Source organism: Thalassophryne amazonica, chromosome 13, assembly GCF_902500255.1.
Source record: "Thalassophryne amazonica chromosome 13, fThaAma1.1, whole genome shotgun sequence".
NCBI lineage: Eukaryota > Metazoa > Chordata > Actinopteri > Batrachoidiformes > Batrachoididae > Thalassophryne > Thalassophryne amazonica.
In genome coordinates, this window is record NC_047115.1 from 46920867 (window position 1) to 46939704 (window position 18838).

Sequence of the window (18838 nt, forward strand, 5' to 3'; positions counted from 1 at the left end):
ACCCAATGCCCATATCGACAGCATCCTGGAAAGACCTGTAGTGGTATATGCCAGATGTTGTTGCCAAATTGCCCCAGGTTTTCCCACATATGGTAATTTCCATGACTCTGTAATGTTTTTCAAAACTTCATACGATATTTATCATTGGACCTCCTATACTCTGTGTATCACAATATTGATACATTTATGCACTTAACACTACTAACGTACATTTTATTTAAATGCATGCATAAATTGTACTGTGTAGTGTTGGTGTGTAATCCAGTTTTTTAATACTTTAGTTATATTGCTTAATATATGTTGTAGTAGTATTTTTTTGTTGTTGCACATTTTCACCTTTTCTTTGTCTTTACCTTATGCTAAATTGACTTCACAACCTACATGTTTGTATGATAAGATTATAAACCACAAGACCCTTTATGGGCCTTTCATACCGCACGCTTTGGAAGCAGCAGAGGTGTCACAAATCGGTCTAAAAAGCATCATTTTCAATGATACACATCGCTTTTTAGACACGGCAGAAACGTTGCGTCGAAAACCGAGCTAAAGTGATGCTTCTGCCAGGAGCACGCATTGCAGCTTGTCGACGGGTTGCCACAGTCAATGTTCAACCCAATCCAACTTTCGCCGCTCTGAGCTGTGACGTAGCTTTGCGCTGTCCAATAGAAACGAGGCGTCAGGCCAAAACACAGAAGACTGCAGTGCAGAAACCACTGATATGTATAACACAAGATCAGTGTAGAAACTCAGCATCTATGTGCTGCTGTTCTGTTTTATAGATGCTGCATTGGCGTCTTATGAACACAACCATAGGACAAGCACAGACTTTATTCATATTTGAAAGTAATCAAAGTGTAAATGTGTTTCTAAAACTCACCACAGGTGTAACAAATTAACAATTTTTTTTTGAAAGATGGCGAAGATGTTGAGCCTGGTGCTGAATGGGTACCATTAAATTTTGAAGCAGATCTGCATGAAAGAACTGAGCCAAGAAATTTTATAGGTGGTGGTGCTGTTGTTGTCTAATTTGTAAAGTATTTGCTGTAAGCTGCTAGGGCTTGGTCTGGGATAGATATGTCGAACATGTTAGAGACCAGAAGTTACAAAATACACTTTAATATTGTTCAGTGAATCATATTAAAAAAAACAACTTCAAAAAGGTTTGCCTAAGGTTTGAAGATTTCCTTGAATTGAAACGAAAACAGTTGTGCTTTTATCAGTGCTGTGAAAACTCCGATCTGAGGAATTGTGCAGATTTCATCATTGGGGGTGTTAGTGTTGTACTTTGTCATCGTGATTGTGAGTTTTTAAAATGCCTATCGCAAAGCATTGTTTTTTACAACATTGTGCAAGTTTGATAAGTCTGCGGACGCTGACACGGAGAAAAATGGTTCACTCAAAGCGTGGCTGTTACGACAGTTGTCATAAAGCGGGACTGGTTGGTTGCTACAGTGACACTGTGTGCCTGCTAAGACGCTGAAGCTAAAAGTAGCATGTGGACATCACATATTTTAGAACCATCAAGTTTTTAAAAGAAGAATTTTGCGGCATGTCTGTGTCATGAAGTGATGTCAGACAGAGAAAAACGGTTTGAAAAAGTTTTATATGGACAAGAATCCGTGGAATTGTCGCTGGCTTGAATTTAACACATCCGAAAGCTAAAAGAAACTGGAAAGCAAACTGCATCTTGTGCTTCAGGAAACATGGTAAGAATTTTTTTCTCAGGAAAATAAACAAGATTATGTGACTTTTTAAAATTAATCTAGACTTTCTTTCATTGGAAAAAAGATATTGTAGGTTTGAATGGATTTTCAGTAATTTACACAAGAATATGTGACTTTTTTACTATAAGGTATGTTATTTTACAATGTTTTTCAAAATATTTTAAAAGCTTTAGTTGTGGTTTTTGAAATGCTTTAACAGGCTTTTCAGTCTTCATGAATTTCATGTAGTTTGATTGTTCTGAGTTAATGTATAATTTGGTTTACAATTAAAAGGAAAATCATTCCAGGTCCTACTTCCTTGTCATATTCTGTTATTTCAACATTCTCATTGACGGTTCAAATGAAAGGTTGAATCTAGGATCATAACGTACTTTTGAGAGTTTTTTCTTCCGGGAGATGCTGAAAATGTATCATTAGATACAAACTTTATTTAATTTCTGGGGCCCTATGTCCCGGATTCCGGGCTCCAGACCCTCTGCAATTTCACAATTTTAATTTCACAGCCCTGTTTTATCTACAGAAAGGCATGCAACCAAGAAATGTCCAAATACATGAGGAATTGCAAAAGTGTGGGATTTTTTTTTTACCACTGTAAGTATGCACCAGTCTGATGAACGCCCTTTTTATTTGAATAATATTATTTATTTATTTAATTAGGTCTTTTTGTTTCAGGACCGTCGTCATTTAACAATAAAATACACTTAAAAAGTAGCAGTATTGTGTCTGAAGCCCAAAGTTCACGTTGGCATTGTCACAAAATTTAGAGTAATATTACCCCTAAATTTAAATTAGGTTTTGTAACCTCATAATTGATGTATCTTTCATGGAATGGATGAATTATTTATTTATTTTAAATCAAAATTCTAGTCTTTCTAGAAGAATAAAGACTAAAGGATTGCTGTAGTTTCAGTTCCCATCTTGGAAAGACTGGTCATTTTGTGTTCATGTACAAAATATTTACAAATACCTCCTGTACTGACAGGAAATGTACAACCCCAATTCCAGTGAAGTTGGGACGTTGTGTAAAATGTAAATAAAAAGGACTACAATGATTTGCAAATCCTCTTCAACATATATTCAATTGAGTACACCACAAAGACAAGATACTTAATGTTCAAATTGATAAACTTTATTGTTTTTGTGCAAATATTTGCTCATTTTGAAATGGATGCCTGCAACATGTTTCAAAAACGTTGGGACAGTGGTATGTTTACTACTGTGTTACATCACCTTTCCTTCTAACAACACTCAATAAGGGAACTGAGGACACTGTGAGTGTCATGATTGGGTATAAAAGGAGCATCCCCAAAAGGCTCAGCAAAGGTGGGGCGAGGATCACCACTTTGTGAACAACTGTGTGAAAAAATAGTCAACAGCAGACAGTTTAAGAACAATGTGTTTCAATGTTCAGTTGCAAGGAATTCCATTTTCTACAGTCCATAATATAATCAGAATATTCAGAGAATCTGGAGAACTTTCTGCATGTAAGCAGCAAGGCTGAAAACCAACACTGAATGTCCGTGACCTTCGATCCCTCAGGCAGCACTGCATTAAAAACCGACATCATTGTGTAAAGGATCTTACTGCGTGGGCTCAGGAACACTTCAGAAAACCATTGTCAGTTAACACAGTTCGTCACTACATCTGCAAGTGCAAGTTAAAACTCTACCATGCAAAGCGAAAGCCATACATCAACAACGTCCAGAAATGCCGCCACCTTCTCTGGGTCCAAGCTCATTTGAAATGGACAGACACAAAATGGAAAAGTGTGCTGTGGTCTGATGAGTCCACATTTCAAATTGTTTTTGGAAATTATGGACGTCGTGTCCTCCGGACAAAAGAGGAAAAAGACCATCTAGATTGTTACCAGCGCAATATACAAAAGCCAGCATCTGTGATGGTATGGGGGTGTGTTAGTGCCCATGGCATGGGCAACTTACACTTGTGTGATGGCACCGTCAATGCTGAAAGGTACATCCAGGTTTTGGAGCAACACATGCTGCCATTCAAAGCAACGTCTTTTTCAGGGACGTCCCTGCTTATTTCAGCAAGACAATGCCAAGCCACATTCTGCACGTGTTACAACAGCATGGCTTCGTAGTAAAAGAGTGCGGGTACTAGACTGCCCGGCCTGTAGTCCAGACCTGTCGCCCATTGAAAATGTGTGGCTCATTATGAAGTGCAAAATATGACAACGGAGACCCCGGACTGTTGAACAACTGAAGTTGTACATCAAGCAAGAATGGTAAAGAATTCCACCTACAAAGCTTCAACAGTTAGTTTCCTCAGTTCCCACTTGCTTATTGAGTGTTGTTAGAAGGAAAGGTGATGTAACACAGTGGAAAACAAACCACTGTCCCAGCTTTTTTGAAACGTGTTGCAGGCATACATTTCAAAATGAGCAAATATTTGCACAAAAATAATAAGTTTATCAGTTTGAACATTAAATATCTTGTCTTTGTGATGTATTCAATTGAATATAGGTTGAAGAGGATCTGCAAATCATTGTATTCTGTTTTTATTTACATTTTTCACAATGTCCCAACTTCATTGGTATTGGGGTTGTAATCTTTTACAGTACTGACTACACCATTTCCTGCATGGACGCATTGTTGACACTTAAAATGAAGTGTTAGATTCACAGTGTGAAAAAATGCATTAGCTTTAAAATTATTTTCATATTTTAAATTTAGTACACAGTAAACCATGTTTACTGGTGGTTTTGGTAATTGAAATTATGAGACTGTTGCTAAGTTTTGAGTGGTTGTGAGTGTTTGCACGTAGGGCTATAGCCGCATGACCCAAGTAATAAGGAGATAAGGAGTGTTGGCTGGTGGTTAGGCTGTACTTTGGAAGGCATTGCTTCAGTGTTTTATTTTTTTTTAACACTGATTGTTTTACAGTTAGATTTGGTCTATGATGGCATTTTCATAGCATTACATACAAGTAATTGTACAAGCTACATGCTGTTATATTTCATAGATTGCCAAAGTAAATACTTCTGCCTCAGTAAATGCCTCTCACTGCTAGAATCTGCTGTTTTGGCCTCGATTAGGCCAACTGTCTCTGTGTGAAGTCTGAATTTGTTTTCTGAAAATGAACTTCCTCAACAGGCAGGAGGTGTTTCCTTCCCTCCCTGTCCTCTGTTTGAAACTGTGAGGTGAATACTGAGCATGTTTGAAACATGGGTAGAGCAAAAACAACAGTCTCTTTGTATGACCAGAATGTGGGGCTGTTTGTAACACTTTGTGTAAGCAGGTTTTTTTTTATTTGCTTTCATGTCGGGTACAGAGTCCAACATCAAATCTACAGGGTTATTTATTTTGAAAAGAAAAATTATAACAATCAAAACAAACAAAGTATGTTATGCTTTCACTAAACTGGTTAACCTTCACAGTAATGGGCATTATATTAGTTGTGAGATAATTTCACCCATAAAATCAAGGTTTGCCACTTTTCTACACCTACTTTGAAACAGGGTTTTTGTCTCTGCAATTCTTTTGTCTCATTCACATTTCCAGCCCTTCAGTCATAGCTTGTACTCACCTAAATATCAGTTATGGTTTCAAATAACAGCTCTTGCCATAGGGCTTCATGACACACCTTTGTGTATCTATTACAGAGGTGTAACTGGTTTGTGACAGCTGGTCTGTTTCTTGTGCGCTGGGTGTGGTGTGACTGTCTGTGTGTGACTTCACTGCCATGGCCTCAAGAGGGGTTGTTTTGAAATCCTATTTTGCATAATTTTTTTTACATAATTTACATAAAAGTACTTTTATGTTTTTAATTAAGATGAACTTTTTAGCACATTGTAATGCGAAGTATCTATATTTAGCACTTAATATCGGCCCTGAATTCCATGTTGCCTGTGGCCTTTTTTGAGTGCTCGTTGTCAGACAGGTTTGTGGAGGAACCACAGCAGACTGCTAGCCTCAGCATTTTACGCTTGTATTGATCTCCCCACATTAGCTCTCTCTTCATGCACAGACATGAGCACAATTGCTTCCCTTTACAACACTGGCTGCCTTGGCAACTGTGTCCCAGATCATGAGATCTGCTCCCAAAAAACATCTCCACCAGGACCTCGTCATTTTAGAATTGTTGCTGTCATCTTTTTTGCATTCCCCTGTTCATATTTGATACAAAGGCTTGATTTGCCACTTAAGGCTATCTCCATATGTCTTTGTATACTTGTGAATAGGCTAAGTGCTTAACAAGATAAGAGCAGTTTGAAAGGGGTAAAAATGTGCCTTGGCACCTGTTGTTAGTGGCTGCCTGTTTGCACATGAATATGATGAGGCTAGCGGTGCACCGGGCTATTTTAACTTGCAGATGAGGTCAGCACAGTTGTTTGGGTGTATTTTCAAAGGTGAGCTGCAGTCAAGAGGCCAGTCCAGTTTATTGACTCCCTCTTCAGCTCTTTACAAAATAGTGCCCCTTTATCCACTGCATTTCCACCAACTTTTCTGTGATGCTTTTTCATACAAATGCGCATAAATATGACCTTTGTAAAAGCAGTGTTGATTAGCCAGCTGCAGTCATAGTATTAAAGAAACAAAACAAACAAACAAAAAAATTGTAAGTATATGCCCCTGGTGGCTTGACGGGCAGTGCAAGTATTCTGGAATAAAAATCATGAGGAGCACCCTCAAGTGCGTGATAGTGTGGCTGCAATTTGACTGTGGGAGATTGGGCTAAGGTATACCTCATCAGAAAAAAATAATAGGTAGGTGCAACTGCAACGCAAAGTGCCAGAGGGACTTTTCTTCATCCACGACAAGGACTTAATTGTTCTCAGATGTCGTTTTCTGCAGGACGTGTTGCTGAATCCACAACTAATAGTTAAGAATTTATTGTGTGTGTGAATTTACACGGCATGAGGACCACAGCTTTCAGCCAATTAATGGACATCATCAATTGACATATTTTGACTTATGAGAAAGCCTGTAAAACCCCATAAATTAGCCGCATCATTACTTAAGCCACAGTGTTCAAAGCGGGTGAAAAAAGTAGCGGCTTATAGTCTGGAAATTACAGTATTTACATCAGCGTGTGTTCGCCATGTGTAGCTTATCTGTGCCCATGTTACATCTTAGCATTCCGCAAGTGATCCGGGGGATTTCTTCTGATTGGATAAAATTGTGTCAATGGCGGCATTTATGAAATCATCGATAATGGCTGAATTCTGACTTTCGGAGGCAGATATTTCAGTTGTAAGGGCTCCTTATTTTAATTTAGACGCATCAATTGTTAGTTTATAGCGCAGTCTATCTTCCCAGCTGTATTTTATCAGTGAGTTTTCTTTTCCTTTAAGAAATGAGCTCCATTAATTAATGTGTTTTCCAGAGAATAATTCAGTTTTATTTTGTCAGTTTCTTTTATTAGTTTGCAAGGTACTGCAGCTTGTACTGTGGTGTAACTGAGATACCCAACTCAAAAAAGCAGGTTCACCAATAATAATAATAATAATAATAATAATAATAATATTTATTTAGGGTTTTCTCAGGAATCAACACATAAACCAAAAGTCATTCTAATAATAAACCTACACTGCAACAATGCACCAAAATCCCAAATTATAGAGCTGATTAAAAAAAAAAAAAAATCAAATAACTAGTGTTTTGTATTGTTGTTGCTCAGGATGTTAATTTGCATCAAATGACATCCAATATGTTGGCCGTTGCATATTTGTTTGTCCACTTGATTTTTGGAATTTAAGTCCTTTTGGCACACACCAAAAGCTGAGGGCTTCCTGCAAAAAGCCACTGTTCAGTTCTCCATCTGTGCCCATTTAATGTTTTCTGTTGTCCAAACAGCATCAAATAACATCCAGTATGCTGTCCATCATGTTTATTGAGCCATCTGGCCTATTTTGAAATTTAAAAGTCCTTATGTTAATGTAACAGCACACACTGTGGTGTGCATTTGTGCTACACTTAGCTCTTGTTTGTTATTAAACTAGTCCCCAGGGAACATTTTAAAAAGTGTGCTCGGTAAACAGAAAAAGTGCAACTTATACTCCTAAAAATGCGGTACATTTCCTGCCAGAAGGAGATGGCTCACAATATGCTAAACCGTTATATTACACCTGAGGTACTTCATGAATGTGTTTATTAAATATGGATTGTTGAATAGAAATGTTTGTTATTGTTAACCCCTTAACGCCCATCGTCGCATATATGCTACAATCTCTGACTCAAATATGCAACTTACCAAATTGACCTGTATGCCTGTCGCAAATTTGCAACATACCATCATTATTATTATAACATTATAACATAAAGCCATTACCAGAATACCCAATATTACTATCTAGTTTTTGTGCAAAAGTGAAATTAATAATCTCAACATTATTTACCATCTACTAAAAGGCAAAAACACATGCAGAACATTTTTTTATATACAGCTATATAAATTCGGGCGTTAAGGGGTTAACACTAATGTAACTAATGTATATATAGTATGCATAATTTGAGTGTATTTCGTTGCTCATAAAATAAAGAAAAATTAAAAAGAAGTTTGAAAAATCCACTTTTTTTTCATCACATATAACACGATTGGACCTCACTTTATCAACCAGGTCATATTTTTTTCAAACCAACCTCAAGGCAATTGCATTGTGCGTTAGTCAATAGAAAACCCATGAAATGAAAAATTAAAAGTAAATAAAAGGCCCTTGAGTCAATTTTAAGTACAAAAAAATTAAATTAAAAATTACCCTTGCGGATGTTACGCCGTCTGTCAAAACCAAGTGGGAGACATAGATGGTTAAATGTCACATAAACTATAGCTAACATTTACACTTAGATGGGCATTCTACTTTGAAATATGTATTCTTCGATATACAGCGTCAATTTGTATAAAAGATACACGTATTAAGAAATTATAACAAGTTGAAAACAACCTGAGAATTGTCCGTCAAAAATAACATCCGCAAGGGTCCATACTCATTAATTTCTTATTAATTTAACTTTTCCATAATGGAAAAGTGAAATTTTTAAAGTTAATAGTTAATGAGTTATCTTGAGCTTTGTGGTTTATGAAAGAAATATGTGTACTACAATTTCAAACTAGTTTGCAATAAAAACGTGTAACTTGAAAAATTGACCTTTTGTATTACACTTTCATAACAGTTTAGCATATTGTGAGCCAGATACAGAAAGGCAAACTCACTTTAAGTCACTGGTTGTATGAACACCACCAGAGAGCCACTCAAAGTGGAAGGTTTTTTATTATTATTATTATAATTATAATTATTAGTATTTTATTTTCATTATTTTTTGTCCTGAATAGTGATGTGCCGGTATGACATTTTGACAGCATAATAACCTTAGGTAAAAATACTGTAGTGCACGGTGTTCTACAGTGTTACACATCTTTGTAGACAAGTTATTTCAGTGTTTTTGCATGTATTTGCTCTCTCCCTCTTTCCCATTGCATATCCACAGTTTTCTCTCTCTCTCTCTCTCTCATGCTCCAACAGTAACTCTGCCCCACGTGTCCACAGTTGGGTGGCATAGTGGCTAGTACTTTTGACTTGAAGCAAGAAGGTTCAGTGGTTTGAGTGCACCAATCCCCAGGTCCTTTCTGTGTGGTGTTAGCATGTTAGCATGAGATGTTAAATCTATCATAAACATACTTTTACAGCTGCTCACAAGAAGGAATGAAGATGCAACTGTTTTACCAAGCCATTACAATATAAACATTACAAATAATTACCTTTTTAGATGGCTCCAAATGTGTTCTCCACCTCTTTAAGCACGAGAGAGAGAGAAAAGTGGCAGCTGGAACAGTTCTCTATGATTCCGGAAGCAATTAGAGGCGTTTTCAACAGCCAACTCGGAGAGAAAATGATTAATCAGCTACTAAATAATTATTTTACAAATGCAGCATCCAGCACACAATGCGAGGCATTCCGTGGAACAAAACACAGCATCCTGCTGGGAACACAGCGGGTGGGATCATCATGGTAAAGCGTGTGCAAGTGTACGGATCAAAGTCATGCAAGTGTCGGGGGCCTTTAGGCATTGGGTTGCAAATGTGACAATCCTCCTCTAGCCTTGGAGAAAAAATATTGTAGAGAGAATATCTATGTCCTTTTCTGGAGCAGATGCACTGAAACGCGCTTGGACATTGGAAATATAGACTCGGAATTAATGAGTTTTGGCTTGCAATCGAACATATCGTTACATTCACTTTCCCTGTCATGCTTTTCACCATCTTGCATGGCATTTTTCTTTGAATTTTGTCCACTAAAAAGTCAATTTTAGTTTAATTAGCCTTCTTTCTCCACTGTTAGTGATGTGATTCCTCCTTTGCTCTATGTTTGACATTAGACTGCTTTCCTTCTGTGTGTGTGTGTGTGTGTGTGTTTTAGGGAGTTTTTAAATTATTGGATGCCTAAATCTTTTGCATTGTGCAGTATGTGTGGTTTTCATTTCCAATTTCTGAATTCGTTTGGAGTAGGAGCCTAACTTGACAAGAGTTATTTTTCTTGAGGGGAGTGTTAGTTTGAACACAAATACACAGTTTGCCCACTGCCTGACACATCTGATTGCTCTACTTTGGTGAGAGCTGTGACTCATCCTGGACTGAAGATAGCATGTATGCCCTACCTTGCTTCCATTTTATTTTCTATAGTGTTCTATAGTGAATATGACTTTCATCCACAGTCCACGATTGCTTTTCCTTAGCCCATTGTAACCTTGTTTTTTTTTTCTGTTTAGGTGTTAATGATGGCTTTCGTTTAGCTTTTCTGTATGTAAATCCTATTTCCTTTAGGCGGTTTCTTACAGTTCGGTCACAGACGTTGACTCCAGTTTCCTCCCATTCGTTCCTCATTTGTTTTGTTGTGCATTTTCGATTTTTGAGACATATTGCTTTAAGTTTTCTGTCTTGACTCTTTGATGTCTTCCTTGGTCTACCAGTATGTTTGCCTTTAACAACCTTCCCATGTTGTTTGTATTTGGTCCAGAGTTTAGACACAGCTGACTGTGAACAACCAACATCTTTTACAACAATGCGTGATGATTTACCCTCTTTTAAGAGTTTGATAATCCTCTCGTTTGTTTCAATTGACATCTCTCGTGTTGGAGCTATGATTCATGTCAGTCCACTTGGTACAACAGCTCTCCAAGGTGTGATCACTCCTTTTTAGATGCAGACTAACGAGCAGATCTGACTTGATGCAGGTGTTAGTTTTGGGGATGAAAATTTACAGGGTGATTCCATAATTTATTTCTCAGAATTGAGTGAATCCATATTTTTTTCCCTCTGCTTGGTCTAAAAAAGTAACCGTTACTGACTGCCACAATTTTTTTTCCTGATTTCTTATAATGTTTCTTAAAGCCACAAAGTTGCCATTTGAAATGACTTTAGTTTTGTGTCATGTCTGTGATCTGCTTTTTTTCTACAAAATTAAACAACTGAATGAACATCTCCGAGGCCAGTGATTCCGTAATTATTGCCAGGGGTTGTATAAGCACCAGTAAAATGAACCAATAAAGGAATAAATAAGGAAAAAAAAAAACAATTTCCAGTGTGTGGTCTTCGTCTTCCCTGCGTTTTATGACTCAGACACACGGAGCGAGTTGCTGTGCTCCATTTGTTGTGTTTGCAAAGAAAAGTAAAAAAAAAAAAAAACTGGTTGGCTGTGGTTCCTCTCTCTCTCCCCCTCAAATTCTATCATCATTGTGTTATAAACCAGTCACCATTTGTTTTATTATACATCTGTGTAGTTAATAAAATTATCTTCACGGACGATTAGTTCGCGCGCGCACGTGAAAAAAAAAAAGTGGCTGCCGCTGCTGTTCCTTTAGGGAACTCGGGAGAGGTCACTTAAAGTAATATTTTTTTTCTGGCCATGATAATTTGTGCGCACGTTTTCCTTTAATTGAGCACACAAATGAATAAAATGTGCTCTCAAATGAATAAAATGTGCGCAAGTTTTCCTGGCCGTGATAATTTGTGCGCACGTTTTCCTTTAATCGAGCCCTCAAATTAATAAAACGGGCACATTTTCCTTTAATTGTACAACCTTGTGCAATTAAATTGTGCTAATTGTGCTATAGACTTAGACTGCTGGGGGGTTCCCATGATGCACTGAGTCTTTCTTTCTCTTTTTGCTCTGTATGCACCACTCTGCATTTAATCATTAGTGATTGATCTCTGCTCTCTTCCACAGCATGTCTTTTTCCTGATTCTCTCCCCTCAGCCCCAACCAGTCCCAGCAGAAGACTGCCCCTCCCTGAGCCTGGTTCTGCTGGAGGTTTCTTCCTGTTAAACAGGAGTTTTTCCTTCCCACTGTCGCCAAGTGCTTGCTCACAGGGGGTCGTTTTGACCGTTGGGGTTTTTCTGTAATTATTGTATGGCTTTTGCCTTACAATATAAAGCGCCTTGGGGCAACTGTTTATTGTGATTTGGCGCTATATAAATAAAATTGATTTAATTGAGCCCTCGATTTAATAAAACGTGCGCACGTTTTCCTTTCGTTCAAAATGAACTTCATAATATGACCTCAGTTGTCATCCTCACGACGCTTCGACCTCAGCATCCTTTTTAATGTGCTTAATCTCCAGATGATGCCATGGTGGGCAGCTGGAGTACTCTGTATATCCTTGTGCACCCAAACCAAGATGATACACCCTGACCACATCCATTTCTAATGGGGAAATGTATTACACTGTCTGCTGGTTTGTTGGCTAATAGCCAACATTTATGTGTCAAGACAATATTGAGTGCACGTTTTACAAATTGTGGCCACGTTTAAGTAGATCGTGCCCTTGTTTTACTCAAACGATGCTTAAAACATGCGCACAATATAATAAAATGTGCACACAATATAATAAAACGAGCGCACAATATAATAAAACGTGCGCACATTCTCTCCACATGCAAAACATTTTGCGATGACACTTCCAGGGCTCCGTAGTTCCTCGCTCTCTCTTCCCTGAAACTCTGTCATAGCTGTGTTATAAACCAGTCACCATTTGTTTTATTATACATCTATGTAGTTAATAAATAAAATAATCTTCATAGACGATTTGTTCGTGCACGCATGTGAAAAAAAAACTGAGGAGAGAGCAGCAGCAGCAGCGGCAAACTCTCCCCAGAGAGGAATTAAGAGTCTGACACATCAGAGCAGGAGTTTTAAGGTTGATATACGAGGGCTGTCAATAAAGTATAGGTCCTTTTTATTTTTTTCAAAAACTATATGGATTTCATTCATATGTTTTTACGTCAGACATGCTTGAACCCTCGTGCGCATGCGTGAGTTTTTCCACGCCTGTCGGTGACGTCATTCGCCTATGAGCACTCCTTGTGGGAGGAGTCGTCCAGCCCCTCGTCGGAATTCCTTTGTCTGAGAAGTTGCTGAGAGACTGGCGCTTTGTTTGATCAAAATTTTTTCTAAACCTGTGAGACACATCGAAGTGGACACGGTTCGAAAAAATTAAGCTGGTTTTCGGTGAAAATTTTAACGGGTGATGAGAGATTTTGAGGTGATACTGTCGCTTTAAGGACTTCCCACCGTGCGAGACGTCACGCAGCGGTCCCAGGCGCGTCGTCAGCCTGTTTCAAGCTGAAAACCTCCACATTTCAGGCTCTATTGATCCAGGACGTCGTGAGAGAACAGAGAAGTTTCAGAAGAAGTCGGTTTCAGCATTTTATCCGGATATTCCACTGTTAAAGGAGATTTTTTTTTTTTTAATGAGATGTGCGGATGGGTCTGCGCGTCGGGACAGGAAAAACACCTCCGTGTTGATAACCATTTGTAAAATCCAGGCGGCTTTTGATGGCTTTCAGTGGAGTGAGTATATGAGAAATTGTTTAACAGCTGGACATGTTCCAACTTGTCCTTAAGGCTTCCAACAGAGGTGTTTTTCCTGTGGCGGAGCGTCGCAGCGGCTACGAGCCGACGCTGCGATCCGTCCGCACGTCTTTCATTAAAAAATCTCCTTTAACAGTGGAATATCCGGATAAAATGCTGAAACCGACTTCTTCTGAAACTTCTCTGTTCTCTCACGACGTCCTGGATCAATAGAGCCTGAAATGTGGAGGTTTTCAGCTTGTAACAGGCTGACAGCGGCGCCTGAGAGTGCTGCGCGATGTCTCGCACCGTGGGAAGTCCTTAAAGCGACAGTATCACCTCAAAATCTCTCATCAGCCGTTAAAATTTTCACCGAAAACCATCTTAATTTTTCAAACCGTGTCCACTTCGATGTGTCTCACAGGTTTAGAAAAAATTTTGATCAAACAAAGCGCCAGTCTCTCAGCAACTTCTCAGACAAAGGAATTCCGATGAGGGGCTGGACGACTCCTCCCACAAGGAGTGCTCACAGGTGAATGACGTCACCGACAGGCGTGGAAAAACTCACGCATGCGCACGAGGGTTCAAGCATGTCTGACGTAAAAACATATGAATGAAATCCATATAGTTTTTGAAAAAAATACAAAGGACCTATACTTTATTGACAGACCTCGTAAGACTGACTTTTGGTTGTGCAAGTAACTTTTTTTTTGGTGCAAGTAATTTTTTTATTACTAGCACCAGTGCAAGTAGGTTAAAAAATGTATTTCGACCCCTGCTTTGTGCACTTGAGTGACCGGTTTGAAAGTGTACGGAACTTGCAACAAGCAGCTACGGAGATGTCCGAAAACAAAGTACTCATGTACTCAGGTGTTTACAACAAGTGACGTAGCTATTAAAAGCGCCCCAGCGTGGGCTTCAAGGCGATTGTAGCTGCTAACGTTAAGAACGAAGGCACAGATTAATTCCAAAGTTTACATAAGTGTGATGTCATATTATGATGACTCCTTTTTAAGTGAAACTGCTAATTTTGATGCAGTCAAGGTAAAAGATGCAGCTCTGAGAATGTTTATGTGCACCTGCAGTCATTAGTCATAAACACAGCCTGTCAATACCAATCTCTGCTCCAGGTTCAGCTTTAATTATTAGTGTTGTTATCAATAAAATAAAAAAAAATACATCTGCTGCCGGGGAGAAAAACGTCGTGGAGACATTCATGTTCACAGCGGCAGGAGCAGGGAGGAGCAATGAGCAACGCACACACACACACACACACACACACACACACACACACACACACACACACACACACACACACACACACACACACACACACACACACACACACACACATATTTCAGCTCCAAATTCACACTCAATGAAAATGCTTGCCACAAAACACAAAAGGGGTAAAATTCTGTACATGCCAGACTCACCGTGTTATAGATTTATTTCCGAATGTAAACACCACACAATTAAAGAAGCATGCATGCACGCACAATCTCCGGCTGCAGCTTTGCCTTTAGTTCTCTCACGATTGTGGCATGTTAAATAATGCCCATTCACTCCTGGAAATAATGTATTCTGACTTTTTCCAATGTAACAAATCCATCTCTGTGTCCAGGCAGTCTGTTAAAACAGAGTCATGCAGGTTCTAAATAAAAGGAGGAATATAATCAAATGTGTGTGAATATCTTACAGTATGCAATATAAAGTAGGCCTTTTTGTGGGCTTTATATTAAGTTTATTTCATTATGAATATATTTAACGCTCCCACTTGGCTCGCTCTAAGTCCATATCAGACTGGGGTTCGCAATTCGGCTCGATATGCACACACACACAAACATGCATGCTCTCACGTCCAGATTTGACACATACACACACCCGCCCGCTTACGTCAAGATCCACATACCCATGTACAAGCGCTTTTATGGCCAGATCAGGAAATTCTAAGCAAATTCTTTGGTGAAAGTGCGAAGAACTTGACTTGAGCTGGATTGAGTTTGAACATGTGTGTAGAATGAGCCCGATTGGGGGGAAAAACAGGTCTGAACACTATCCGGTTAGAAAGCAATCTGGTTTGAGCCGGATTGCCAACCCCAGTCTGAATGAGGTCTAAATCTACGAGGGAGCTGTGAAGGTTGTATGTAATGTCCAGTGTTGATTCTGGCAGTTTTGTTCTCACATACATTCTTGTTCAGCGTTACAGTACATGTCCACGAAGGTTAACATCACTTAATGATAGTGATCTAAACAAATATGCCTTGACAAGCTTTATAGGAGTCACGAGTGGATTTGTCTCCACTGTACTGTTTGGTTGTCTCCTCACTGAGACTTGAGTGGTCATTTTGTAAATGTACGAATGCCTCCTCCAGTCGTCGCTGAGTGGTTTTGACACACTGCGCTCTCACACCCCATTACAGTCTTACTCACTTTGCTCTCTACAGTTTGACCCAATTCTTGCCTTTTCACAGAAATAAAAAGATGTTGCTCTCTTCACTGTGTCTTGTCTGCCTTTCCCTGGAATCTTCCACTCTTACCCCATTCTGCTTCATATCTAGAGCAAAAGAACAGAGGCCTCTTCCCAAGACCACCTCATTCTGGGCCATGCAGTGTCCACTTCCCAGTACAGCAGGGGCATTTTGTTACAGGGTGGCTGCTCAGTGGTTGAACTGGCAAGACACCGTGCTGCACAGATTAGTTGTTATGTTATTGACTCTTGTTTGTGAGATTTCTGCTCTTAATTGAAGGGATGGCATGGTTGTCATGGTGACATTGGGACTTAAAGCTTGTTGTGGGCTGTGTCAAGGAGTGATCTCTGTGTTGTTGGGTTCACACGCCGCTGAGCCCGTCATTTGTGTTGCTGATTTATTCAGATTTACCTGACAAAACATCATTTTACAAATGAAGAGGATTTTTTTTATGTCCATTTTAATACATGTAAGTATTTCCTGAGCATAAATCTCTCAACTGGCAATTAACAATGAAGCAAAAGAACTTCTGAAAATTAATGTGTTAAAATAGTGGATGAGTGACTGGTGTTCATAATGTAGGGTAGGTTTTTCATTATGCCAAATGGAGTATTGTGGAAAGTCATGTCGCATATCAGTTCTGTTTATTTTCTAGTAAGGTCATTTTTATAAGTGTGTGAAATCCTTTTAAATTCAATCATTAAATTGTTGTTCGTGATAGACTCCTGGAGTCTGGTGTTACCCAAAGTCAGTTCTGGACCACTTGCTATAAAATTTTAAATTATTCTCTTTTCTGAATGTAATTCTGATAATGTCTTTCTTTCATTAGATTTGATTTAAAATTTATATATTTATTATTTTTCTGTCATGAATACTTGACAAACAGCGTCATGAGGTGTTTTTGTTGGAGCTTGATTATGATATAGGATTTTTTTTTATAATGCGAGTAAATGACTGGACCTGTAACCCTACAACAGTATTTAATGTTCTTGCAGTCATTGAATGGTGTCATGCTCATTTACACATAATGAGCAACTGAAACTTGTGTGAAATGAGGAGGGCGTCAAGGAGTGAAACCTTAAGCCTGTTCAGTTGCTTGAGAGATCTCCTCAAAGCTCCTTGGCCAGAATCAAGAGGGGGAAAGCTGAGAGCCTCTCTTTTTCTCTGTAGACATGAATGAGAGGGCCACTCAGTGCAGTGTAAGTAGATAGACATGACTACTGGGGGCGAACCCCGAGGGAAAATGTGGAAAAACAAGGTCAGTGCTTGGGAGAGCACATCATTCCAATATGTCATATCCAGCTATTTCATACTGCCAACCACTTTTTGAAATGTCAGCATAAACTGTTAAATATTAATAACCAATCTCTTTTTCTCTCTTCAGACCTCTGTGATTTAATGGGTCCAATCAGTGGGATGTCACCAGATAAGAAAACGGAAATTCCGGCTATGCAAGAGGAGCGCACAGGGCTCAGAGGTGTCTGCGGCGTAGGAACACTCCCAGAGGCCGAGTGTGCATCCAGCCCATTGGCGACCAGCGTGGATCGTACGGGAGGTACCGAAGATGAGGAGCTGACCAACCTCAACTGGCTTCATGAGAACCTACTCCAGAACTTCACTCTGGGGGGTCCTGAAGCTCAGCCCAGTGGCAGCCCCCTCTTTGACATAGAAGGAGACTATAGGTCCAGCCAGGGCGCTTCATCGTCATCTTCCTCACATAACAGAGGCAGAGTCCGGGACTCATTGACGTCGAAACCTCCGTTCTCCTTTTCTCTGCTCATCTACATGGCAATTGAACAGTCTCCCAGCAAGTCTTTGCCTGTTAAAGAAATCTACGGCTGGATTCTCGAGCACTTTCCTTATTTCTCCAGTGCTCCGACTGGCTGGAAGAACTCAGTGCGTCACAACCTATCCCTGAACAAATGCTTCCGCAAGGTGGAAAGGACTTTGGGAAAGGTATGTTCACAAACTATTTGGTGACATTCAGATTGACAGTGTTCACTTCATAGCTGAAAGCTTACGCAAAGTGTGTCATAATGTATGGTGCTGTTGTCACTGTTTCCTGCTTTGATTTGTGATCTTGTAATCACCATGGGTATAAAAAAAATGTGTGCAACGTTGTGAGCAGTATTCCGGTGAACAAGGCATTGCAGAGTAAAGCTGCAGTGTAGCTCATGTGACTCCATCTAACACAGCCGCTGGGACCTCTGACTGCTGTGACAAGAGCAGAATCCAGTCAAGGTCACAGATACTCCTTCAGAGGAAACGCAAACACAGCAGATGATGATAGGACTTTATCTCCCAGAGCACAGTGAGATAGTTTCAACAGGGAGGGAAGCATCTGAGTATAAAACTCATTGCCACACAATGAAAAGGAAGAAAAGTTGACCAAAAGTGTCAATGGTAGGAAGAAAATGGAGAAGTCGGCCTTCTCATATTCATGCTTGATACAAATGTGTAAGCGTGTCTGTTGGAATGATTGACACATTTCTGACATACTGTGGATTAAATTCATATACTTTGAGACTTCCTCATAGCTTTACACATTTGTCATTTAGAAAATATGATGACAGATAGAAATATAGCTCTTTTTTGAGATCATTACTGACTTTAATAGAGCTAATCTGCCTATATTGTAGTTGTTTCATAAGTTTTAAATGTAAAGCGTTGGTCAGATTTGAGTATGCAACTCCATTTGCTTAATCTGCGAAGCATAAATCCATCATTGCCATATTGAGCTTCAGTATGATGTGGGACCTGTGGCATGCAGCGCCCCGTCATGCCAAGGTTGTGTCTGGCTAAGACCTGATATTTTCCCACCATGGGAGGGGATGGCG

General features: G+C 39.3%; 1 protein-coding gene across 2 annotated transcripts in view; it reads left to right on the top strand.

Annotated features, from left to right (window-relative positions):
- Positions 1–18838, top strand: part of foxn2a (forkhead box N2a) — a 92378-nt gene that overhangs the window by 47132 nt on the left and 26408 nt on the right. For both annotated transcript variants that reach the window (XM_034184511.1, XM_034184510.1), the window contains exon 2: positions 17386–17957. In XM_034184511.1, the coding sequence (XP_034040402.1) occupies positions 17400–17957 (558 nt within the window). In that variant the 5' untranslated portion in view covers positions 17386–17399. The remainder of the gene's footprint in view (positions 1–17385; positions 17958–18838) is intronic.